The sequence below is a fragment of the Anomaloglossus baeobatrachus genome, chromosome 3 (assembly GCF_048569485.1).
Source record: "Anomaloglossus baeobatrachus isolate aAnoBae1 chromosome 3, aAnoBae1.hap1, whole genome shotgun sequence".
Classification (NCBI taxonomy): Eukaryota; Metazoa; Chordata; class Amphibia; order Anura; family Aromobatidae; genus Anomaloglossus; species Anomaloglossus baeobatrachus.
The window spans coordinates 123,874,153-123,900,315 of record NC_134355.1 but is presented as its reverse complement, the minus strand read 5'-3'; the positions used below and the strand labels follow the sequence as shown (position 1 = coordinate 123,900,315).

Here is a 26,163-nt window from a genome sequence, read left to right as displayed (position 1 = left end):
TCCACCCGAAACTCTGGAGAGTCTCCAGAGCAATGTTCAGGCTGTGTTGGCATGCCCCTTGAGAGGGTGCCTTGACAAGCAGATCGTCTAAGTAAGGGATCACCGAGTGTCCCTGAGAGTGCAGAACTGCTACTACTGTTGCCATGACCTTGGTGAAGACCCGTGGGGCTGTCGCCAGGCCGAAAGGCAGTGCTACGAACTGAAGGTGTTCGTCCCCTATGGCGAAACGCAGGAAGCGCTGATGCTCTGGAGCAATCGGTACGTGGAGATAAGCATCTTTGATGTCGATTGATGCTAGGAAATCTCCTTGGGACATTGAGGCGATGACTGAGCGGAGCGATTCCATCCGGAACCGCCTGGTTTTTACGTGTTTGTTGAGCAGTTTTAGGTCCAGAACAGGACAGAAGGATCCGTCCTTTTTCGGCACCACGAACAAGTTGGAGTAAAAACCGTGACCCTGTTGCTGAAAAGGAACAGGGATCACCACTCCTTCTGCCTTCAGAGTGCACACCGCCTGAAGAAGAGCATCGGCTTGCTCGGGGGGCGGAGATGTTCTGAAGAATCGAGTCGGAGGACGAGAGCTGAACTCTATCCTGTAACCGTGAGACAGAATGTCTCTCACCCAACGGTCTTTTACCTGTGGCAGCCAGGCGCCGCAAAAGCGGGAAAGCCTGCCACCGACCGAAGATGCGGTGTGAGGAGGCCGAAAGTCATGAGGAGGCCGCTTTGGGAGCGGTTCCTCCGGCGGTCTTTTTTGGACGTGACTTAGACCGCCATGAATCGGAGTTCCTCTGATCCTTCTGAGGCCTTTTGGACGAGGAGAATTGAGACCTGCCCGCGGACCGAAACCTCGATTGTACCTTCCGTGGTTGAGGTCTGTTTGGTTTGGACTGGGGTAAGGATGAGTCCTTTCCCTTGGATTGTTTAATGATTTCATCCAAATCGCTCACCAAACAGGCGGTCGCCAGAAAATGGCAAACCGGTTAAGAACTTTTTGGAAGCAGAGTCTGCCTTCCATTCACGTAGCCACATGGCCCTGCGGACTGCCACCGAATTGGCGGATGCTACCGCCGTACGGCTCGCAGAGTCCAGGACAGCATTAATAGCGTAGGACGCAAACGCCGACGCCTGAGAGGTTAAGGACACCACTTGCGGAGCAGACGTACGTGTGACTGCATTAATCTGCGCATGACAAGCTGAGATAGCTTGGAGTGCCCATACGGCTGCGAATGCCGGAGCAAAGGACGCGCCAATAGCTTCATAGATGGATTTCAACCAGAGCTCCATCTGTCTGTCAGTGGCATCTTTGAGTGAAGCCCCATCTTCCACTGCAACTATGGATCTAGCCGCCAGTCTGGAGACTGGAGGATCCACCTTGGGACACTGAGCCCAGCCCTTGACCACGTCAGGGGGGAAGGGATAACGTGTATCCTTAAGGCGCTTGGAAAAACGCTTATCTGGACAAGCTCGGTGTTTCTGGACTGCCTCTCTGAAGTCAGAGTGATCCAGAAACGTACTCAATGTACGCTTGGGAAACCTAAAACGGAATTTCTCCTGCTGAGAAGCTGACTCCTCAATTGGAGGAGCTGGGGGAGAAATATCCAACACCTGATTGATGGTCGCTATAAGGTCATTCACTATGGCGTCACCTTCAGGTGTATCTAGGTTGAGAGCGGCCTCAGGATCAGAATCCTGATCTGCTACCTCCGCTTCATCATCCTGAGAGTCCTCCTGCTGAGACCCTGAACAGTGTGATGAAGTCGAGGGAATTTCCCAGCGAGCCCGCTTAGGCGACCTGGGACTGCGGTCCGTGTCAGAGACCTCACCCTGGGACCTATGGGTCACCCCAGGAACACTGTGCTGCTCCAACTGAGGGGGGCCTGGGGTCAATGATTCAACATTGCCCGGGGCCTGAGTCACCGGTCTGGACTGTAAGGCTTCTAGTATCTTAGCAGACCATTTATCCATACTCGCAGACAGTTTGTCAGCAAATACTGCAAACTCCGTCCCTGTCACCTGGACAGTGGTAGCAGGTGGTTCCACCTGGGCCACCAGTAACAGAGGCTCCGGCTGAGTAAGTGCCACAGGGGCCGAGCATTGCACACAATGAGGATCGGTGGAACCTGCCGGTAGTATAGCCGCACATGAGGTACAGGTTGCAAAGTAAGCCTGTGCTTTGGCACCCTTGCTTTTTGCAGACGACATGCTGTTTCCTCTGAGTACAATCCGGGAGGGTATATAGCCAAAAATCAACAGTGCGACCGTACAGTGTAAATGTATAGCATATAAGCATATATATATATATGTACACTTCGGCACTCAGTGGGGCCAGCACCACAGGTGCTGCTTACCGACCGCTCAAAGCGGTTGTGTGATCACCAGATTCCCTGCCTGGGCCTCCCAGAGCCGTGTTGTCTCTCCTCTCCAGCGTCAGAAGTGCTGACAGGAATGGCTGCCGGCGTTCTGTGGGGAGGAGGGGGCCGTGGGCGTGCCCTAGAAAGTGCGGGAATCTGATGCCCCACTGTGCTGAGTGAGGGGGGAGGAGGATACAAAGTATGCTCCAGCCCTCAGCGCTGACGTCCTGTGCAGCGTCCCGCCCTTCCCCTGACTGGCAGGCCTGGGGGCGGGAATATGCGATACTAGGCCGCAAAAGCCGGGGACTAAAGTTATAAGCGCGGCCGGCAAATAAGCGCGGTCGGCGCGGTAGTCCCCGGCGCACTAACACACCCAGCAGTGCTGCAGTGTGTATGGCACAAGCGCTCCATGCGCGGTCCCCCAAGGGGACACAGAGTACCTCACAGTAGCAGGGCCTTGTCCCTGACGATACCCGGCTCCTGTCCAGCAGATTCCCCAGGGGCTGCGGAGGGAGCACGGTCCCAGTGTCTGGAGACCGATTAGGATCCCACTTCACCCAGAGCCCATTAAGGGATGGGGAAGGAAAACAGCATGTGGCTCCTGCCTATGTAAACGCAATGGGTACCTCAACCTTAACAACACCGCCGACCAGAGTGGGGTGAGAAGGGAGCATGCTGGGGGCCCTGTTATGGGCCCTATTTTCTTCCATCCGACATAGTCAGCAGCTGCTGCTGACTGAGATGTGGAGCTATGCGTGCATGTGTGCCTCCTTCGCACAAAGCATAAAAACTGAGGAGCCCGTGAGGCACGGGGGGTGTATAGGCAGAAGGGGAGGGGCTTTACACTTTTAAGTGTAATACTTTGTGTGGCCTCCGGAGGCAGAAGCTATACACCCCAATTGTCTGGGTCTCCCAATGGAGCGACAAAGAAAAATAGCTACATACACCTCTAATATGTAGAGACAAACGGAGCTGGGTGCAGGGAGGCCTTCATGAGGGGCTTTCAGATAACTAAATATATAAAAAAAAATTGTTTCTGATGTCTATTCTGTAGGCACATCCAAAATGTCGGAACCAACCTGCACCAAAATTGACACACAGGAGTAGAGTCCAGACAGCGGATACCCAGGTAAAAATGTTCTAAAGTCCCTGATTTACCTACGTGGCAAATGGAGGGCAGATTGCTAAAGTCAATTGGCTGTAAATAGGTGTTCTAATTTTTTTTTTGTCAAGAACGGTAGATCCAAGAGAGCTGAAACCTAGCGTAAAAACTCCCAAAGTGTCTGATTTAGAAGTGCTGTATTTTCAGATTATAAAACACACTTATCCTCCCAAAAATTTGGGAGGAAAATGAGGGGTGGGTCTTATAATCCAAATGTAGCTTACCGGGGGGGGGCAGTGGAGAATGGTGACAGGAGGCAGGGGCGATGCTGCGGGCGCTGTGCGGCAGGCACTGCTCTTTGTGATGATGCTCTCTGCTATGCGCGGTGAGGTAGGGGCCATACTGAAGAAGTCAGCTCAATATATCATCTGCACACGCACCACATCTGGCCCATTGATGTCCCAGCAGCTGACTTAAGGAAAATGATGCCCGGAGGTGGCGTGTGCGCAGATGAGATCTTGGCTTGTCACTGAGCCGATAACTCAATTTGGGAACGCACTGACTCCAGGCGCAATTTCTTCGAAGCCCGCACTGCTGACAGCTCCTGTATGTTTTCTCTGCCTCATAACGCCGCCAAGCATCTGGGACACCCGCCGCACCACCCTGCTCCACGACCCCCATGCCTCCTGTGGCCCCAGCTCCACCACCCCTGCCGCACCGGCCTGCTCCACGACCGCCCCTGTCTCCTATGACCCCCACTCCAGCTCCCCCTTACCGTTAAGACACCACCGGATTACAAAACGGACCACATTTTTATTCTCCTCTAAATTTTGGGTGCATCTTATAAAATGAAAAATACAGTATGTCAAATATGTGGCAGAGTGGCTCAGTCTTTTGGCTGTAAATGAATATTTGTTTTCTTTTTTGTCTTTGCGAATATCTCAAGAAAGGTAATTCCTAGAGAGCTGAAAAACCTTGAAGTGTAACTGTACACATGAAAATAAGCAACTCTAATATACCTTATCAGACAAATCTGCTTCTTTCTCTGCCAGAATTGATCAGTCATTATCGATATTCCCAATTCTAAGGTAAAATCTGTATTCAGTGAAGACTTTCCCATTACTGAGATAGGAGATGGCAGATTGTGCTGATGAGATTCTATGTTGATGGGAGGAGGTAGAGACAGAGGTCCACCCCTTCAATCTACATAGAATCTCATCAGCACCAATTGTCATCTCCTATCTCAGTAATGGGAAAGTCTTCACTAAATACAGATTTTACCTTAGAATTGAGAATATCGATAATGACTGATCAATTCTGGCAGAGAAAGAAGCAGATTTATCTGATAAATATCAGAGTTGCTTATTTTCATTTGTACAGTTACGCTTCAAGGTTTTTCAGCTCTCTAGGACCTACCGTTCTTGAGATATTAGCAAAGACAAAGATACGAAACATTAATTTACAACCAAAAGACTTAAGCTGGGTTCACACATAGCGACAGTGACAACGACATCGCTGTTATGTCACCATTTTCTGTGACGCAACAGCGACCTTGTAAGTCGCTGTTATGATCGCTGCTTAGCTGTCAAACACAGCGACGCAGCAGCGATCATAACGACACGCGTCGCTGTGGAAGCCATGCTGCACTTGGTAACTAAGGTAAATATCGGGTAACTATTACCCGATATTTACCTTGGTTACCAGCGCACACGCTTAGCGCTGGCTCCCTGCTCTCCTAGCCAGGGTACACATCTGGTTAATTACCCGATGTGTACTCCGGCTCCATGTGCAGGGAGCCAGCGCTAAGAGGTGTGCTCTCACACTGCCAGTGCTGGCTCCCTGCTCACGTAGCTGGAGTACACATCGGGTAATTAACCAGATGTGTACCCTGGCTAGGAGCGCAGGGAGCCGACACTGGCAGCGTGAGAGCGGCGGTGCTAGTAACTAATGTAAATATCGGGTAACCAAGGAAAGGGATTCCCTTGGTTACCCGATGTTTACCGTGGTTACAGCTTACCGCAGGCTGCCATAAGCCGGCTCCCTGCTCGCTTCAGTTCGTCGCTCTCTCACACAGCAATGTGTGCTTCACAGCGGGAGAGCGACGAGCAAAAAATGAAGGACATTCAGCAACGAGCGGCGACCTCACAGCAGGGGCCAGCTCGTTGCTGGATATCACACACAGCGATGGGACGTCGCTACAACGTCACAGAAAACGGTGACGTAGCAGCGACGTCGCTGTGCGTGACACCACCTTTAGCCACTCTGCCCCATATTTGACACTTCTAAATCAGACACTTTGGGAGTGTTTACACTGGGTTTCAGCTCTCTTGGATCTACTGTTCCTTCCAAAAAAAACCAAAACACAAAAAAACAGAAGACAAATATTTACAGCCAATTGACTGCAGCAATCTGTCCTACTTTTGCCATGCAGGTAAATCAGAGACTTAAGAAATGTAGAGTCTAGAGAGCTGATACCCAGGGGAAACGTTCTAAAGATATTCACCACTAAAAATAGAATACGAAACAAATATTAATTTATGGCCGAACAGCAACTAATATGCACCAAACAGGTAAATCAATTTTAAAACAGTTTCTCAGCTCTAGATCTCACTCTCAAGCACCACCAATGCAAACATCATTTAAAACTTTGTAATGTACTAAGACACAAACAGAGAAAAGCAAATGCTCCCATGCAAAGTCGGGAAATTCTACTAGTACTGCATATAATCGGAGAGCTGTGTTTGGATTCATTGTGGACATTGTACAGATCCCATTTACAAGTCTCCCATTTGTAATCTAAGTAAAAATTAATAAGTAAAAAAATATTAGAAAAGGCAAATCATGATAATATGGCCAGCACACAAGAGGAAAGAACCCACACAGACAGAAACAAGTAACCATCATATGTGTACGCAGGCCCGACTACTATCCTGACAGACACTGTTGAGGGGAAATGAATTGGGCATGTCCTTTGTTCCAATCGGAGCCATACAGACGCCTATCGCCCCTCTACTTATTAAAATAGTCATATTGGAAGAGCCTCGTGTTTATGGTGGAGGCAGCAGATGTAGCAGACAGATACATGCTGACATCAGTTAGTAAAAACCATGAATTATTGAATGTTCTCAGTGAGAGGAACAAAATTATAATCTTGTGATACCTTTTAATGGCTAACTAAAATAAAATAAAGTGATGTTACAAAGCAAGCTTTCGAGACACTTCAGGTCCCTTCATCAGGCATGGTATGACAAAATATCCAAAGAAACAAATATATGCACAAACAGAGCAGAGGGATGGCATAATAAAAAGACATTTAAATAAACAAACACTGAGCTTAGAAAGTGAATCCTTAATTAGCTTTGATTAGTGGTGTGAGAGTTTTATTGTCCCAATATCCATGTAGGATGAGAGGTCTGGTGAATCTCTGGAATAGACTCCTCAAATTTTGTAATGTGCCATAAATCTTTCTGACAGGTTGAGTCCTGTGTCCACAGAGTTAAACATTTTAATGAATTTGTATTCCCAAACCCTTCGACCCTTCAACCCTTCGACCCTAAGACCTAAAAACCTTGAAGCGCACCTCCTCTGCAGACATATGGAACCTCAAAGCATTGGGCAGCACGCTGCCATACTCCCATCGAAGAGCGCGGATCCGAAGCATGCGGTCATATCTAGGAAGAGATACAATTTGTGAATAAATTATGTTGTCCATGGAAGACCTCTCTCTACCACCCATATCACGTTTTCCTATCAAATAATGTCCCCAATACATGGCTTTCCTGCAATGACATCAGCTCCAGCTTTGGGGGAAAAAATACATTGTCAGTTTAGCATGGGAAAAAGGGGTTTTACACCTACTGAGGTGACAAATGGCATCAATGTCTTACTTATTGGTTATCCTTAAGGCTAGTTTCACACTTGCGTTGAACGGTATCCATTGCATTGTGTAACGGATGCAACGGATGTGTTGCATATAGTGGCACAACGGATGCAACGGATCGCACAAAACAACGGAATCAGCCTTTTTTTTTTTTACAGTTTCACCGGCGGTGATCACCTTGTTTACGGGTGCAGGGAGCCAGAGAGGATGTGCAGTGAAATCCTAAGGATTACGCTGCTGAAAAAAAAACGTTACATGCTGCGTTCCTCCCGCTGGGCGGAAGCAACGCAGTGTCGCCCAGCGGAAGCAACGCAGGTCCTTTTGGCACAATCCGTCATCCATACAAGTCTATGGGAAACAGCGGAATCAGTTAACGGATTCCGCTGTTTTCCAAAAGGGCGGATTGTGACGGAAGGAAAACAACGCAAGTGTGAAAGTACCCTAAGAGAACCTCAGCACAGAAAAAGAGGAGGGGATGGATGCTTTTACAAAAGTGAGTGTATTCAAAAAATATCAATACATCCTTATACTCAAACATAAACCACAAAGTGTAAAGACTAAAAAATAAATAAATTACATATTTGGTACTGCCAAAAGTAATAAAACATAAATATACATTCATCCAGAGAATTCTAAAAAGGATAAAGAAAAATTCCAGAATTGGTGTTTTTAGATCGCCACACTTACTAAAATGCAACAAAAAGTAAACAAAACTACATATACACCTTAAAGCAAGTGTCAAAAGAAAAAAAAAGGGGGGGTGGGGGGTTGGCTCACGTGAAAAAACAAGCCCTTATTGTTTTTATTAAAAAGCTCAAGGTTTGATATTGGGGTATTGCTGTAATCTTACTCCTCTGCAGAACTCTATTGTCAAATAATTTTTATCGCACCCTCAACAATGTAAAAAAGCAAAACCTAAAATAAAAAAAAAAATAGAAAAATTGAAGAATCGCAGGTTTTTTTCTTTTCACCATTTCACTGCACTTGTACTTGTACTTTTTGTTCAAAATAACTCATTCCACAAAGGAACAAGCCCTTTATAAGTCAATGGAAAAATAGAAAATAAAAGTGCAGAAAGAAAATAAAACAAAAGAACTACCGTATTTTTCGCTTTATAAGACGCACTTTTGTTCCCCCAAATTTTGGGGGAAAGTAGGGGGTGCGTCTTATAATCCGAATATACGGGGGGGGGGGGGGTGTATATATATATATATATATATATATATATATATATATATATATATATATATATATATATATATATATATATATATATATATATATATATATATATATATATATATATATATATATATATATATATATATATATATATATATATATATATATATATATATATACATACATACACACACACACTACAGAGTCCAGGGGAGGTGCGGGCAGCTCTGGAGCTCTGCTGGGGGACTTGTGAAAGCTGGGAGCAGCAGACTTTGATCTCCTGCACCCGCTCATATAATATGCACAGCTGCTGTCCACCACCATGGTGCTGAAAGTGCACCGCGGCGATGGGCTGGGGCAGCAGTGTATATTATATCTGCCTGCCCCTTCTTTGATTGCACATGCCCCCTCCCCCGTGTTAGCTATGTCCCCTATGCTGCTGCAAACAGTAAAATAATAAACTTTTTACTCACCTCCTCCAGCGTGTCTGCCAGGCCTCCCTCCTGCTGCTGTGATAAGGCACAAGAGATTTCACTCTGCCGTGCCGATCACATGACCGGCCGAGAACCAGGAAATGCAGGAGGCCGGAGATCAACCCCGAGGAGGGGGACACAGACAGGACAATGCTGGAGAAGGTAAGGAAAGTTTATTTTCCTAAAAGCAGCAGCATGGGGCGATATATAACACAGGGAGCTGTGTGCCAGCAATAGTGGGCCATGTGCCAGCAATAGTGGGCCATGTGCCGCTACATGGGGCCGTGTGCCGCCACATGGGGCCATGTGCCAGCAATAGTGGACCGTGTGCCGCCACATGGGGCCGGGTGCCGCCACATGGGGCCGGGTGCCGCCACATGGGGCCATGTGCCAGCAATAGTGGGCTGTGTGCAGCCACATGGGGCCATGTGCCGCCACATGGGGCCATGTGCCAGCAATAGTGGGCTGTGTGCAGCCACATGGGGCCGTGTGCCACCACATGGGGCCATGTGCCGCCACATGGGGCCATGTGCCAGCAATAGTGGGCTGTGTGCAGCCTCATGGGGCCGTGTGCCGCCACATGGGGCCGTGTGCCGCCACATGGGGCCGTGTGCCGCCACATGGGGCCGTGTGCCGCCACATGGGGCCGGGTGCCGCCACATGGGGCCGGGTGCCGCCACATGGGGCCGGGTGCCGCCACATGGGGCCGGGTGCCGCCACATGGGGCCATGTGCCAGCAATAGTGGGCTGTGTGCAGCCACATGGGGCCGTGTGCAGCCACATGGGGCCGTGTGCAGCCACATGGGGCCGTGTGCAGCCACATGGGGCCGTGTGCCGCCACATGCCGTGTGCCGCCACATGGGGCCGTGTGCCGCCACATGGGGCCGTGTGCCGCCACATGGGGCCGTGTGCCGCCACATGGGGCCGTGTGCCGCCACATGGGGCCGTGTGCCAGCAATAGTGGGCCGTGTGCCGCCACATGGGGCCGTGTGCCGCCACATGGGGCCGTGTGCCGCCACATGGGGCCGTGTGCCGCCACATGGGGCCGGGTGCCGCCACATGGGGCCGGGTGCCGCCACATGGGGCCGGGTGCCGCCACATGGGGCCGGGTGCCGCCACATGGGGCCGGGTGCCGCCACATGGGGCCGGGTGCCGCCACATGGGGCCGTGTGCCAGCAATAGTGGGCCGTGTGCCAGCAATAGTGGGCCGTGTGCAGCCACATGGGGCCGTGTGCAGCCACATGGGGCCGTGTGCAGCCACATGGGGCCGTGTGCAGCCACATGGGGCCGTGTGCAGCCACATGGGGCCGTGTGCAGCCACATGGGGCCGTGTGCAGCCACATGGGGCCGTGTGCAGCCACATGGGGCCGTGTGCAGCCACATGGGGCCGTGTGCAGCCACATGGGGCCGTGTGCAGCCACATGGGGCCGTGTGCCGCCACATGCCGTGTGCCGCCACATGGGGCCGTGTGCCGCCACATGGGGCCGTGTGCCGCCACATGGGGCCGTGTGCCGCCACATGGGGCCGTGTGCCAGCAATAGTGGGCCGTGTGCCGCCACATGGGGCCGTGTGCCGCCACATGGGGCCGTGTGCCGCCACATGGGGCCGTGTGCCGCCACATGGGGCCGGGTGCCGCCACATGGGGCCGGGTGCCGCCACATGGGGCCGGGTGCCGCCACATGGGGCCGGGTGCCGCCACATGGGGCCGGGTGCCGCCACATGGGGCCGGGTGCCGCCACATGGGGCCGTGTGCCAGCAATAGTGGGCCGTGTGCCAGCAATAGTGGGCCGTGTGCAGCCACATGGGGCCGTGTGCAGCCACATGGGGCCGTGTGCAGCCACATGGGGCCGTGTGCAGCCACATGGGGCCGTGTGCAGCCACATGGGGCCGTGTGCAGCCACATGGGGCCGTGTGCAGCCACATGGGGCCGTGTGCAGCCACATGGGGCCGTGTGCAGCCACATGGGGCCGTGTGCAGCCACATGGGGCCGTGTGCAGCCACATGGGGCCGTGTGCAGCCACATGGGGCCGTGTGCAGCCACATGGGGCCGTGTGCAGCCACATGGGGCCGTGTGCAGCCACATGGGGCCGTGTGCAGCCACATGGGGCCGTGTGCAGCCACATGGGGCCGTGTGCAGCCACATGGGGCCGTGTGCAGCCACATGGGGCCGTGTGCAGCCACATGGGGCCGTGTGCAGCCACATGGGGCCGTGTGCAGCCACATGGGGCCGTGTGCAGCCACATGGGGCCGTGTGCCGCCACAGTGGGCCGTGTGCCGCCACAGTGGGCTGTGTGCCAGCCATAGAGGATGTGTGCCAGGCATAGGGGACATGTGGCATCACTGGGCCATATCCAGATTCAGAGGGCTAATTTTAGGATGGGGGGGGCTATGAGGGACATATACCCTATATGATTTGTCAGACGGACACTGGCATTATAAGACGGACCCCATTTATTAAAAAATTCTCTATTCCTTCACCAAATTTGGGGGTGCGTCTTATAATCAGGTGCGTCTTATAAAGCGAAAAATACGGTAAATATATTCTTTTTTCCAATTTCAATAATCCTAAAAACTAAGCTACAGATGTACAACTTACAGATATGCCACAATGCACCGTCGATTTCGTAGAAGACAACAATGGCGGAATTTAATCGTTGGTATCAATTCACTACGGTTTTCTGTTTTTGCTTCGTTGCTGTAGCAGAGGGACAGAAAAAAAAAAAGAAAAAAAAAAGCCATTAAAGTCCTAGCAGCATTGCTATCATTGGCCCTAAGAACACTGGTGGCAATTTTTGGGGATTAGTTTATCTGAGAATCATCAACAGCAACAGGACGGTTCAGGATTTTATTTACATCATGTCATGTGTTATTTTTGGGACTAAAGTCTAGCACTGGTTTGAAAATACTTGGGGCATTACCACCAAAATTGGAGGCAGATTCTCAGGGAGGTCAGTGTGCGGCCCATAGCCCGGAACAGCTCATTTACATATAAGAAAGGTGTGGATTTCTCTGGAATAAGACATTGGATCACAGGTATCAATGTATCCTATTACCTATACACCACTATACAGTAGATCGCTTGGGAGGGTTGATCCTACTGACAGACTTCCTTAAGAGAAAAGTGGACCCAAATGTGTTTCTCTACAGAACAAAACTGAACTGATCCTCATCCTTCCCAGGTCCAGCGCCGAAGCTTCAGCCTCAGTGTTTTGGTTGCAATGCCGACGTCATCCGCTTACATCACTGCTGCAGCCAATCATTGAGCTCAGCATACATCTACCCCATGGTACTCACTTTTTTTTTTTTATTATTTTCCTACACTTCGAATTTTATTCCTGGTATTCATTATACAATATAGAAAAATAAAGGAGAAAAAAAAAAACCCACAACAATTCATTAAGCTACGTCAATGGAAAAATAATAAGTACAGTAATGGCTTTTGGTGGAAAAAAAAAAAAATAAATAAAAAATGAAAAGTTGCCTAACATGCAGCGGTTAAAAATGTATGTTTTGTAGGGCATCATGGTGGCTCAGTGGTTAGCACTGCAGTCTTGCAGCGCTGGAGTCCTGGGTTCAAAGCCTACCAAGGACAACATCTGCAAGGTGATTGTATGTTCTCCCCGTGTTTGTGTGGGTTTCCTCCCACACTCCAAAGACATACTGATAGGGACCTTAGATCGTGAGCCCCGATGGGGACACTGTTGCTGATGTATTAAGCGCTGTGGAATTAATGGTGCTATAAATAGATTATTATAGTGTGAAAAATATAGCAATAATTCTGTGTTTATTTTAAGGTCATTTCAGCACTGCAGGATAAACAAAAAAAAATACATGCTTTTTTTTTTATTTTGTCATATACTCTTGCCAATGGGGAGTCCCCCTGCTGTGGACGGTGAGGCCCCACAGTGCCGTGCAGCTCAGGGATATCTCCAGGTTACTCACACGTCGCCTTGGTTCTGCTCATACAAAGCTTTCATCTCCTCCAGAACTTGTCTGATTCCATCCTCCTAAAAAAAGAAAAAATACAAGATCCAGGTAATACTTATTTTTCTGTCATGAGAATCTGGAATTGATCATCCTGAGAACTGTATGTCCACAATGAACGCATCAGAAAATGAGAGAGATTGCTTTTGGGATCCTTTGTTCAAGGCGACCCTCCACCTTGGAGCCTGAACAGTGACCTCTGATGGTCCAATCACTTGTACCATGACCTGCAGTACCAGGGTATGGCAGTGGCAGTTCTCCTATGGAGCGCAGGCTGTAGCTTAGCTTCCCAGGATGGTGGTGAAGGGTCCCTCAGCGAGTCCCTCTGCTATGGTGACCAGTATGTTTCCGTCAGGTTCTTGCAAGCTCATCTAAGAGCAGCATAATGTGGGGAAAGAGACCCCAATTCCAACAATTTATCACTTAGTTTACTGGGCTGTGACAGAGTTTTTAGATATATGTAGCACAGCCCAGAAAGATACTCTCATCCACACCACAGCTTTTGGTGTACATTGTATATTGACAGTGAGCTGCTAATGAGTGCTCGGTGTGTGGTTGGACCAGGCTGCATGAGGCAGCAGGTCAGATAGTGATAATCTCCTGCTGATAAAACACTCTTTGTATTGAAACAGCTCACAGTGTAAGGGTACCGTCACACTTTAGCGACGCTCCAGCGATCTGACCTGGTCAGGATCGCTGGTGCGTCGCTACATGGTCGCTGGTGAGCTGTCAATCAGGCAGATCTCACCAGCGACACGTGGAAGCGATGCTGCGCTTGGTAACTAAGGTAAATATCGGGTAACCAAGCACTTGGTTACCCGATATTTACCTTGGTTACCAGCGCACACCGCTTAGCGCTGGCTCCCTGCACTCGTAGCCAGAGTACACATCGGGTTAATAAGCAAACCGCTTTGCTTATTTACCCGATGTGTACTCTGGCTACGTGTGCAGGGAGCCGGCACTGGCAGCCTGAGAGCGGCGGACGCTAGTAACCAAGGTACATATTGGGTAACCAAGCAAAGCACTTTGCTTGGTTACCCGATATTTACCTTGGTTACAGCTTACCGCAGGCTGCCAGAAGCCGGCTCCCTGCACATTCAGATCGTTGCTCTCTCGCTGTCAAACACAGCGATGTGTGCTGCACAGCGGGAGAGCAACGTCCAAAAAATGAACCAGCACTCTGTGTAACGAGCAGCGATCTCACAGCAGGGGCCAGATCGCTGCTCAGTGTCACACACAGCGAGATCGCTGATGAGGTCACTGGTGCGTCACAAAAACCGTGACTCAGCAGCGATCTCGCTATGTGAGAAGTACCCCTAATAATTGACTTCCTTGCAGATTTGGTGCAGATTTCTGTAGAATATTTCTCCACCAAATCTGTATCTCCTGGTAGAAGAGCGCATCACATTTTTGGAACATTTTTCTGGCAGAAGATGCAGATTTTCTGCAACCAAATACTCAACGTGTGCACATAGCCTAATCTGGTATTCGGGTATTGAGTTCTCCTCAGGTCACAACTGAGGTACCGTGGGAACGGACAGCTGTGACCTCAGGTGACATTACTGACATCACCACTTCCATTTGTGGCTGTCATTGTGTCTCTGAGACCACAGTTTTTCTAATGTGACCATGCACTGTGACCTCAGGATGTAGCAGAGCTGGTATTGTCGTGCTATGGATTATGAGTTGTTGTTTTAATAAAGTTTTTTTCTCTGTGTTTTGTGTTCATTTATTTTTACTTACACGATTAGTAATGGGGGAGGGGTCTCAGACCCCTCGCCATTACTAACCTTGGGCTTCATCATAACTATGACTTTTTGACAAATCACAGCTGTCATTAACCCCTTATATTACCCTGATTGCCATAACTTCATGGCAACTAGTATGAGCTGGGTAAGCGCCAGGATTGGCGCAGCTAATTAATACACCAATTCAGGAGTGGCTGCAGGCTGCTTTATTTAGGCTGGGGAGGGCCCGTTAGCTAAGGGCCTCCCTAGCCTGAGAATTCCAGCCCCCAGCTGTCAGGCTTTATCTTGCCTGGAGTTTTAAATGCAAAATATATTTATTATAGACAAGGAGGGGTTAAGGCAGGAGATTTAAAACAAATATGCAGGGCAGAAGTGGCAAAAAGATTATAGCTGTCAAATACAAAGTTGTATATATACAAACAAGCAGGCATAAATAGTATATAGTAATAATGTTGAATGTATGCAGAGAACCCGTTAGGAGTTAGTGATCTCTTGCAATTCAAGTGTGAGATGAACTCTCCAAAGGACATAAAGTGCTATAGTGCAGATTAATTCATAAATAGAAGTTCATCCAAACCACACACAAACGGGTGTTCTGCATAAACCCACCCCATATGTAAAAAACTAAAAATGCCTGCCCTGAAAAGTTTCACAGGTGAAAAAACATACCTATATTAGGAACAAGACAAGGGATCGCCAATGCCACATAAATGCCCCGAATAAGAAAGTAACCCCCCGGCCCAACGACACGTGTTTCGCCAGGAGGGGGCGAGTGCACCCCACCTCACGGCTTCATCAGGATGGGAAGAATCATCCACCAGCTATGAGGTAAAGCATTTAAATAGGCCGCCGAAAAGTACGTTCGGCAAATGCTGAATTTCCGGTCACGTCATCCCCTTGACTGACGCATGCGCGCTCCGCCAAAGACCGCGCCGCGGGCAGGCCGGCCGCAAAGCAACAGGCGGCGCATGCGCAAGAGCCAGGACGCGTCATCCAGCTCCCGCGCACGCGCCGCCGCCACAATAGCGGCCGAACAGCCAGCAGCAGGGCCAGGCGGAACGCGCATGCGTACGGAGGACAGCGTAATCTAAAAATACTACAAAAATACCCCGGTGATTACAAAAGGGTGTATTTTAAAAAGACATCAGCACAAGAAGACAACAGTAAATTATTACAAGAGAGTCATAACAAAATTTCTACATCATATCCAGATAAGGAAACCTCCATGGTATAAAATATTGGACATGTCTTCATATGATTCACTATTTCGTGAGTCCAATCGATAACGTGCATGAATAGTATAGATGGAAATTCCAAATATAGAGTCAACACCCGCTGGAGATCCGAATCTAAGTATAGAGAAGCAGAAAAATCAGAATCCATGCAACAAGAGCGGCCAAAACATAAAAAATATAAAAAGTAAAAAAGAAGGGAATTTTGTTTACTTACCGTAAATTCCTTTTCTTCTAGCTCCAATTGGGAGACCCAGACAGTGGGTGTATAGCTACTGCCTCTGGAGGCCGCACAAAGAACTACACTTAAAAGTGTAAGGCCCCTCCCCTTCTGGCTATACACCCTCCCGTAGGAGTACGGATTCCTCAGTTTTAGTACCAAAGCAAGAAGGAGGAAAGCCAATAACAGTTTCAAAAACAAATTCAATCCGATAACTAGATCGGAGAACTTAAGAAACAACGTGAACAACATGTGCACCCGAAAAAACGAAACCCTAAAAACAGATAGGGCGGGTGCTGGGTCTCCCAATTGGAGCTAGAAGAAAAGGAATTTACGGTAAGTAAACAAAATTCCCTTCTTCTTTTTCGCTCCTAATTGGGAGACCCAGACAGTGGGACGTCCAAAAGCAGTCCCTGGGTGGGTAAAAAGATACCACATGAACGGGCTGTCATACAGCCTCTTCCTACAGGTGGGCCACCGCCGCCTGAAGGACCCGTCTACCTAGGCTGGCGTCTGCCGAAGCGTAGGTATGCACTTGATAGTGTTTGGTAAACGTGTGCAGACTCGACCAGGTAGCCGCCTGGCACACTTGCTGAGCCGTAGCCTGATGCCTCAACGCCCAGGACGCACCAACGGCTCTGGTAGAATGGGCCTTCAGTCCAGATGGAATCTGAAGCCCAGCAGAACGGTATGTGTGAAGAATTGGTTCCTTGATCCACCGCGCCAGGGTGGATTTGGAAGCTTGCGATCCCTTATGCTGACCAGCGACTAGGACAAAGAGCGCATCCGAACGGCGTAGAGGCGCCGTGCGAGAAATGTAAATCCTGAGTGCTCTCACCAGGTCCAACAGATGTAAACCCTTTTCAAATTGGTGAACTGGATGCGGACACAAAGATGGCAAAGTGATATCCTGATTGAGATGAAAGGAAGAAACCACCTTGGGAGAAAACTCTGGAATTGGACGCAGTACTACCTTGTCTTGGTGAAACACCAGGAAGGGAGATTTGCAAGATAACGCCGCCAGCTCGGACACTCTTCGAAGAGATGTGACCGCTACAAGAAAAACTACCTTTTGTGAAAGCCGAGAAAGGGGAACCTCTTTCAAGGGCTCGAAAGGCGGCTTTTGAAGAGCAAGGAGAACCTTGTTCAGATCCCAGGGTTCCAATGGCCGTCTGTAAGGAGGAACGATATGACAAACTCCTTGGAGAAACGTGCGTACTTTAGAAAGCTGTGCCAAGCGCTTCTGAAAGAATACGGATAACGCGGAGACTTGACCCTTAAGCGAGCTAAGGGACAAACCTTTTTCCAACCCAGACTGCAGGAAGGAAAGAAAAATTGGCAATGCAAATGGCCAGGGAGAAAACCCTTGAGCCAAGCACCACGCTAAGAATATCTTCCACGTCCTGTGATAGATCTTAGCTGAGGATGGTTTTCTAGCCTGTCTCATTGTGGCAACAACTCCCTGAGATAAACCTGAGGCCGCTAGGATCCAGGACTCAATGGCCACACAGTCAGGTTCAGGGCCGCAGAATTCAGATGGAAAAACGGCCCTTGAGACAGCAGATCTGGACGGTCTGGTAGTGCCCACGGTTGGCCTACCGTGAGATGCCACAGATCCGGGTACCACGACCTTCTTGGCCAATTTGGAGCGACGAGTATGGCTCGCTGGCAGTCGGACTTGATTTTCCGGAGAACTCTGGGTAACAATGCTAGAGGTGGGAACACATAGGGGAGTCGGAATTGCGACCAATCCTGAACCAAGGCGTCTGCCGCCAGCGCTCGGTGATCGTGAGACCGTGCCATGAAAACTGGGACCTTGTTGTTGTGCCGTGACGCCATCAGATCGACGTCCGGCGACCCCCAGCGGCAACAGATCTGTTGAAACACGTCCGGGTGAAGGGACCATTCTCCTGCGTCCATGCCCTGGCGACTGAGAAAGTCCGCTTCCCAGTTTTCCACGCCTGGGATGTGAACTGCAGATATGGTGGACGCTCTGCTTTCCACCCACGTCAAAATCCGCTGGACTTCTTGAAAAGCTTGGCGACTGCGTGTTCCCCCTTGGTGGTTGATGTACGCCACCGCCGTGGAATTGTCCGACTGAATCCGAATCTGCTTGCCTACCAGCCATTGTTGGAAGGCTCGCAGGGCAAGATAGATTGCTCTGATTTCCAGAACATTGATCTGCAAGGTGGACTCTTCCTGAGTCCACGTCCCCTGAGCCCTGTGGTGGAGAAACACCGCTCCCCACCCTGATAGGCTCGCATCTGTCGTGACCACTGCCCAGGACGGGGGAAGGAACGACTTTCCCTGTGACAATGAGTTGGGGAGAAGCCACCAACGTAGAGAGTCCTTGGCAGTCTGAGAGAGGGAGACAGTCCTGTCGAGGGACGTCGATTTCCCATCCCATTGGCGCAGAATGTCCCATTGGAGAGGGCGCAGATGAAACTGCGCGAACGGGACTGCCTCCATTGCTGCTACCATCTTTCCTAGGAAATGCATGAGGCGCCTCAGTGAGTGCGACTGGCTCTGAAGGAGAGATTGCACTCCAGTCCGTAGCGAGCACTGCTTGTCCAGTGGAAGCCTCACTATCGCTGATAGAGTATGAAACTCCATGCCAAGATAAGTCAGAGATTGGGTCGGGGTTAGATGAGACTTTGGAAAGTTGATAATCCACCCGAAAGTCTGGAGAGTGTCTAGCGCCACCTTCAGACTGTGTTGGCATGCTTCTTGAGAGGATGCCTTTATAAGCAGGTCGTCTAGATACGGGATGACCGAGTGACCCTGCGAGTGCAGAACAGCTACTACTGCTGCCATGACTTTGGTGAAGACCCGGGGGGCTGTTGCCAGACCGAAGGGTAACGCTACGAACTGTAGGTGCTCGTCGTGTATGACGAAACGTAGGAAACGCTGATGCTCTGGTGCAATCGGCACGTGGAGATACGCATCTTTGATGTCTATTGATGCTAGAAAATCTCCCTGAGACATTGAGGCTATGACGGAGCGTAGGGATTCCATCCGGAACCTCCTGACTTTTACGTGTCTGTTGAGCAACTTCAGATCCAGGACGGGACGATACGATCCGTCCTTTTTTGGGACCACAAACAGATTGGAGTAAAAACCGTGACCCTGTTCCTGAAGAGGGACGGAGGTCACCACTCCTTCCGCCTTTAGAGCGGCCACCGCCTGCAACAGAGCATCGGCTCGGTCTGGTGGTGGAGAAGTTCGGAAGAAACGAGTTGGCGGACGAGAACTGAACTCTATCCTGTACCCGTGAGATAGAATATCTCTCACCCAACGGTCCTTGACGCTTGCTAGCCAAATGTCGCCAAAGTGGGACAGCCTCCCACCGACCGCGGGTGTGGGCATCGGAGACCGCAAGTCAGGAGGACGTCGTTTTGGCAACGGTTCCTCCGGCTGGTCTTTTTGGGCGTGACTGAGACCTCCAAGAATTTGAACGTCTCTGGTCCTTTTGAGTCTTTTTTGACGAGGCGAATTGGGCCCTGCCCTGTCCTCGAAAGGACCGATAACCAGACTGACCCCTCCTCTGTTGGGGCTTGTTTTGTCTGTGTTGCGGTAAGGAAGAGTCCTTACCCTTGGAGTGTTTGATGATTTCATCCAAACGCTCTCCAAACAATCGGTCACGAGAAAAAGGCAAATTGGTTAAGCACTTCTTGGAATGAGAATCTGCTTTCCAATGTCTCAACCACAGAGCCCTACGCAAAACAACTGAGTTGGCTGACGCCACTGCCGTGCGGCTTGTAGCGTCCAGAACAGCATTAATCGCGTACGACGCGAATGCCGCCATTTGCGAGGTCAATGGTGCTACCTGCGGGGCAAATGCACGTGTGACTGAGTCGACTCGCGCAAGCCCGGCCGTGATAGCTTGGAGTGCCCATACGGCCTCAAAAGAAGGCGCTAATGACGCTCCAATCGCTTCATAGATGGATTTCAGCCAGAGCTCCATCTGCCTGTCAGTGGCATCTTTAAGTGCCGCTCCATCTTCAACAGCAACCAAGGATCTAGCTGCAAGCCTGGAAATTGGAGGATCCACTTTTGGACACTGGGTCCAACCCTTGACCACTTCAGAGGGAAAAGGGTAGCGTGTATCTTTAAGTCGTTTAGGAAAACGCCTTTCAGGATAAGCGTGGGGTTTCTGGATTGCGTCTCTGAAGTCAGCGTGGTCCAGAAAAGTGCTTAATGTACGCTTAGGGTATCTGAAATGGATTCTCTCGTGCTGCGAAGCTGACTCCTCTACAGGAGGAGCTGGTGGGGAAATATTCAACATCTTATTGATGTTAAATATAAGATCATTAACTATGGCGTCACCATCTGGTGTATCTAGATTGAGAGCGGTCCCAGGATCAGAATCCTGATCAGTTACGTCCGCCTCATCACCCATAGATTCATCCCGCTGGGATCCAGACCATTGAGATGAATGTGAAGGCCCGTCATAACGAGCCCGCTTAGGCTGCCCGGGGCCATCGTCCGAGTCAGAGTCTTCACCCTGAGGTGTAGATGCCCGTCCCGGAGCTAGGAGCTGAGGGGGACCAGGGGGCAATACATGCACAGTGTCCGTGGTCTGAAGTACAGGCCTAGCTCGCAATGTGTCAAGAATTTGTGACATAGTGAGAGACATTCTGTCAGCAAAAGCTGCAAACTCAGTTCCTGTCACCTGGACAGCATTCACAGGTGGTACACCCTGGGACACGTCCAGCAGAGGTCCCGACTGTGCAAGCGCCGCAGGGGCCGAGCACTGCACACAATGGGGGTCCGTGGAGCCTGCCGGTAGAAAAGTCCCACATGCGGTGCAGGAAGCATATAATGTCTGTGCCTTGGCACCCTTGCGTTTTACGGGCGACATGCTGCTGGCTCTCTGCATGTGAGAGAGTCTATAGCCAAAGGGCGACCAGCGCTATGTAATACCAAGTATTTGTAGCAACAAAATACTAAGAATACTACGAGCACAAGAGGGGGTGAGCCCTGAGGGCTGCTTACCGCCCGCTGAACAGCGGGTAAGAGGCTGCAGAATGCCTTGTCTGGGTCTCCCCGGCTCCCCTCTGCAGCTCAGCGTGTCAGCAAGAATGGCTGCCGGCTTATGTGGAGAGGGGCGGTCCGTGGGAGTTCCCAAACAAAAGTGCGGGAACAGTGTCCCCTCTGTGCTGACTGTGAGGGCTGGAGTATGTAAAAACGACTCCAGCCCTCAGCGCTGATGCACTGGCCAGCGTCCCGCCCCTCTCCTGACTGGCAGGTCTGGGGGCGGGAACGAACGAAAGCAGGCCGCAAAAGCCGGGGACTCGAGTTATCAGCGCGGCCGCCGTAAAAGCGCGGGCCGCGCTGAAGTCCCCGGCGCACTACAAGTGCCAGCCGCGCTGCTGTTCCAGCGGCCGGCGCGACCGAGTCCTAGACGTGGGCAGCGTCCCGCCCCTCTCCTGACTGGCAGGTCTGGGGGCGGGAACGAACGGAAGCAGGCCGCAAAAGCCGGGGACTGTAGTTATCAGCGCGGCCGCCGTAAAAGCGCAGGCCGCGCTGAAGTCCCCGGCGCACTACAAGTGCCAGCCGTGCCGCAGTCCCAGCGGCCGGCGCGGCCGATTCCCATAAGTGTGCCTGCTTCAGCTAAGCTGAATGAGGCCATGGCACAGGCGCCGCAGCGCTGATGTCCCCCGGCGCACTACAACACCCAGCATGCTGCGGTGTGAGCGCCAAATGCACGGGGACACAGAGTACCTTAAGGAAGCAGGGCCATGTCCCTGATGTACTCCGCTCCATCCAGCATCTTCTCCAGGGGCTGTAGATGGAGCACGGTCTCAGTGCCTGGAGACCGGTAAATCCCACTTCACCCAGAGCCCTGTAAAAAGGGATGGGGAAGGAATCAGCATGTGGGCTCCTGCCGCCGTACCCGCAATGGGTACCTCAACCTTACAAACACCTCCGACATAAGTGGGGTGAGAAGGGAGCATGCTGGGAGTCTGTATAGACCCTCTTTTCTTCCATCCGACATAGTCAGCAGCTGCTGCTGACTAAAAACAATGGAGCTATGCGTGCGTGTCTGACCTCCTTGCGCACAAAGCTAAAACTGAGGAATCCGTACTCCTACGGGAGGGTGTATAGCCAGAAGGGGAGGGGCCTTACACTTTTAAGTGTAGTTCTTTGTGCGGCCTCCAGAGGCAGTAGCTATACACCCACTGTCTGGGTCTCCCAATTAGGAGCGAAAAAGAAAATAAAAATAAAAAACGAGAAAAGAAAAAGAGGGGATGGATAATAGACAACCAGGAGGTAAAAAGACACGAAACAAAAAATCAAAAAAGTTAAAAAATGCACCGAGGTGCATTCAAAAGTGGTGATGACGACATAAAAAAAAAAAAAATGCTGGATGGGCTTTTCAACAAATCACCCAAAATACCCACTTTATATTTCTTGCCCAAGATACACAAGGATGCCGTCAATCCACCGGGTCGTCCGATAGTGTCCGGCATGGAGGGGTTGTGTGAACCGATATGTCGCTTCATTGACCATCTTTTGAAGCCTATCGTTGAGACACTCCCCTCTTATGTCAAGGACACTACGGACGTTCTCAACAGGATTGACGGCATCTCTGTAGAAGAGGATGTTTTGATAGTAACATCTGATGTTGAAAGCCTATATACCAGCATTAGACATGAAGATGGTCTGGCGGCGGTCCGTTTCTTCCTTGGGATGGACAGTCGGTGTGGCAAAATGGGGAATTTAGTTCTTGAGCTGCTCCACTTCGCCCTCACACATAATTTTTTTCTTTTCAAAGATCAATTTTATCTCCAGAGGCGCGGCACTGCGATGGGCGCGGCATGCGCGCCTTCGTACGCCAACCTCTTCCTGGGATTCTGGGAGAGGTTGGTTTTCGGTGACGATGGCGCGGGTGCCAGCGCCCATGTGCAGTGCTGGCTGAGATACATTGATGATATTTTATTTTTTTGGAAGGGCTCGGTGGAGCAGCTCGAGAACTTTATGGGCTATTTAAATCGCAATGATTGCAACATAAAACTTACATATAAGTACAGCAGCAGCAGCGTTGATTTTTTGGACATCAAGATTGAGGTAGGCCCTGACCGCCTCATACAGACAGATGTCCATCGGAAGAACACTTCAGTCAACGCTCTGCTGCATGCGTCATCAGCCCATACCCCATCTACCATTCGTGCCATACCGACTGGCCAATTCCTGAGGATGAGGAGGATCTGCTCGTCGGACCATTCTTTTGAGTCACAGGCCTCAGACCTCAAGCGCCGTTTTAGGGACCGTGGTTATAGCAACCGGGTTATCAAGAAGGGCTATGTGAGGGCCAAGAAGACACCTCGTTCTCGGCTTCTCTCCTATGCTCCTAGGATCGAGCCCAATGAGCCTGAATTAAGATTCATCGGGACGTTCAATCATGAGTGGGACACCATGAGGAGTATTTTAACTAGGCATTGGCCTATTTTACTATCCGACCCCATACTATCGGGACTCCTGACTGGTGCCCCACTCATGACTGCACGACGTTCCCGGAATTTGAGGGATATGCTGGTTGTTAGCCATTACGTCCCCCCTGTCCAGAACCCCTTTGGTTCTAAAGGCCCACTCCTTGGATGCTATAGGTGTGGTCATTGTCTGGCCTGTAAAAATCTGATCCGTACAAAAACTTTCACCTCCTCAGATGGTCTGAGATCGTACGACATCAGACGTTATATCACGTGTGCTACCACACACGTGGTGTATCATGCAACATGCCCATGCTCCCTGGTCTATGTAGGACTCACTTCCCGTGAACTCCGAGTTAGGATCAGGGAGCATGTGCGTGATATTGAAGCAGCCAGATCAGTGGAGGATATCACACTCCTGAAAACACTGCCCAGACACTTCAGGGCGTATCACAATTGTGACTCGTCCCTGTTAGTGATTCGGGGCATTGATTCAGTAAGTGGTGGATCCAGGGGGGGGGATTTAAAGAAAAAACTAGCGCAGTGCGAAGCGAGATGGATCAGTACTTTAGACACCCTGGTTCCTAGGGGTCTGAATGAGACCATCTCCTTCGCATCCTTCCTATGAAAATGTCGTCATCACCACTTTTGAATGCACCTCGGTGCATTTTTTAACTTTTTTGATTTTTTGTTTCGTGTCTTTTTACCTCCTGGTTGTCTATTATCCATCCCCTCTTTTTCTTTTCTCGTTTTTTATTTTTATTTTTTTACTTTTTATATTTTTTATGTTTTGGCCGCTCTTGTTGCATGGATTCTGATTTTTCTGCTTCTCTATACTTAGATTCGGATCTCCAGCGGGTGTTGACTCTATATTTGGAATTTCCATCTATACTATTCATGCACGTTATCGATTGGACTCACGAAATAGTGAATCATATGAAGACATGTCCAATATTTTATACCATGGAGGTTTCCTTATCTGGATATGATGTAGAAATTTTGTTATGACTCTCTTGTAATAATTTACTGTTGTCTTCTTGTGCTGATGTCTTTTTAAAATACACCCTTTTGTAATCACCGGGGTATTTTTGTAGTATTTTTAGATTACGCTGTCCTCCGTACGCATGCGCGTTCCGCCTGGCCCTGCTGCTGGCTGTTCGGCCGCTATTGTGGCGGCGGCGCGTGCGCGGGAGCTGGATGACGCGTCCTGGCTCTTGCGCATGCGCCGCCTGTTGCTTTGCGGCCGGCCTGCCCGCGGCGCGGTCTTTGGCGGAGCGCGCATGCGTCAGTCAAGGGGATGACGTGACCGGAAATTCAGCATTTGCCGAACGTACTTTTCGGCGGCCTATTTAAATGCTTTACCTCATAGCTGGTGGATGATTCTTCCCATCCTGATGAAGCCGTGAGGTGGGGTGCACTCGCCCCCTCCTGGCGAAACACGTGTCGTTGGGCCGGGGGGTTACTTTCTTATTCGGGGCATTTATGTGGCATTGGCGATCCCTTGTCTTGTTCCTAATATAGGTATGTTTTTTCACCTGTGAAACTTTTCAGGGCAGGCATTTTTAGTTTTTTACATATGGGGTGGGTTTATGCAGAACACCCGTTTGTGTGTGGTTTGGATGAACTTCTATTTATGAATTAATCTGCACTATAGCACTTTATGTCCTTTGGAGAGTTCATCTCACACTTGAATTGCAAGAGATCACTAACTCCTAACAGGTTCTCTGCATACATTCAACATTATTACTATATACTATTTATGCCTGCTTGTTTGTATATATACAACTTTGTATTTGACAGCTATAATCTTTTTGCCACTTCTGCCCTGCATATTTGTTTTAAATCTCCTGCCTTAACCCCTCCTTGTCTATAATAAATATATTTTGCATTTAAAACTCCTGTTTCTCCTGTGTTCTGAATGTTTTATATGGAGTTTGCATTGGTTTTCAAGGGACCTTGTTATGGTACCCTTCTACCAATACTTTAAAATGGTTTTTTGGAGCTTTGTATCGTTGTTAATTTTGTCTGTGTTTTTCACAGCTCTCTCCTCTACCAAAATGGACTTCAGGGCCCGCGATCGTGCGTGGCTGGACAAATTTGAGAATTATTTAAAGGATTCTAGTGGTTCTGGCAGTGGTGGTGACGCTTCTCCCTCTCAGGAAACCCTTGTGTTTAAATACAAGGATTTGCTTAAAAAACGCCTCAAACTGTCCTGGAATAGGGCGCTATTAATTAAGTACATCGACAAAAATATGGTTCCACGCGGCCTCAGAGTTCAGGTCTTCCCATCGTTTACCATTAACGACGAGGATTTTGTGAATAAATGGGAGGACCTGGCTCAAACTTGCTCCCTTGGGTTTTTGTCTTTACTTAGGGATCATAACTCTCAATCCCTGTCTCAAATGGAGATAGAGTTGGAGAATATAGAAAAAACCCTGAGGGAAAAGTGCCCTTCTGATGTTATCACTCGGCTCAATGAGGAGGTGGAACAGGAACTCCTTAAAGTGGAGCAGGAGATTAAAGAATATAAACTAAGGAAATTTGGTAGAGACACT

At 49.8% G+C, this 26,163-nt stretch overlaps 1 protein-coding gene across 1 annotated transcript in view; it reads right to left on the bottom strand.

Moving 5' to 3' along the window:
* The window catches only part of GINS1 (GINS complex subunit 1), a 62,766-nt gene that overhangs the window by 31,330 nt on the left and 5,273 nt on the right, over positions 1–26,163 (bottom strand). Inside the window, exons 2-4 of the mRNA XM_075338116.1 lie at positions 12,934–12,998; positions 11,588–11,686; positions 7,037–7,127 (exon numbers count right to left, since the gene is read on the bottom strand). Of these exons, the coding sequence (XP_075194231.1) occupies positions 7,037–7,127; positions 11,588–11,686; positions 12,934–12,998 (255 nt within the window). The remainder of the gene's footprint in view (positions 1–7,036; positions 7,128–11,587; positions 11,687–12,933; positions 12,999–26,163) is intronic.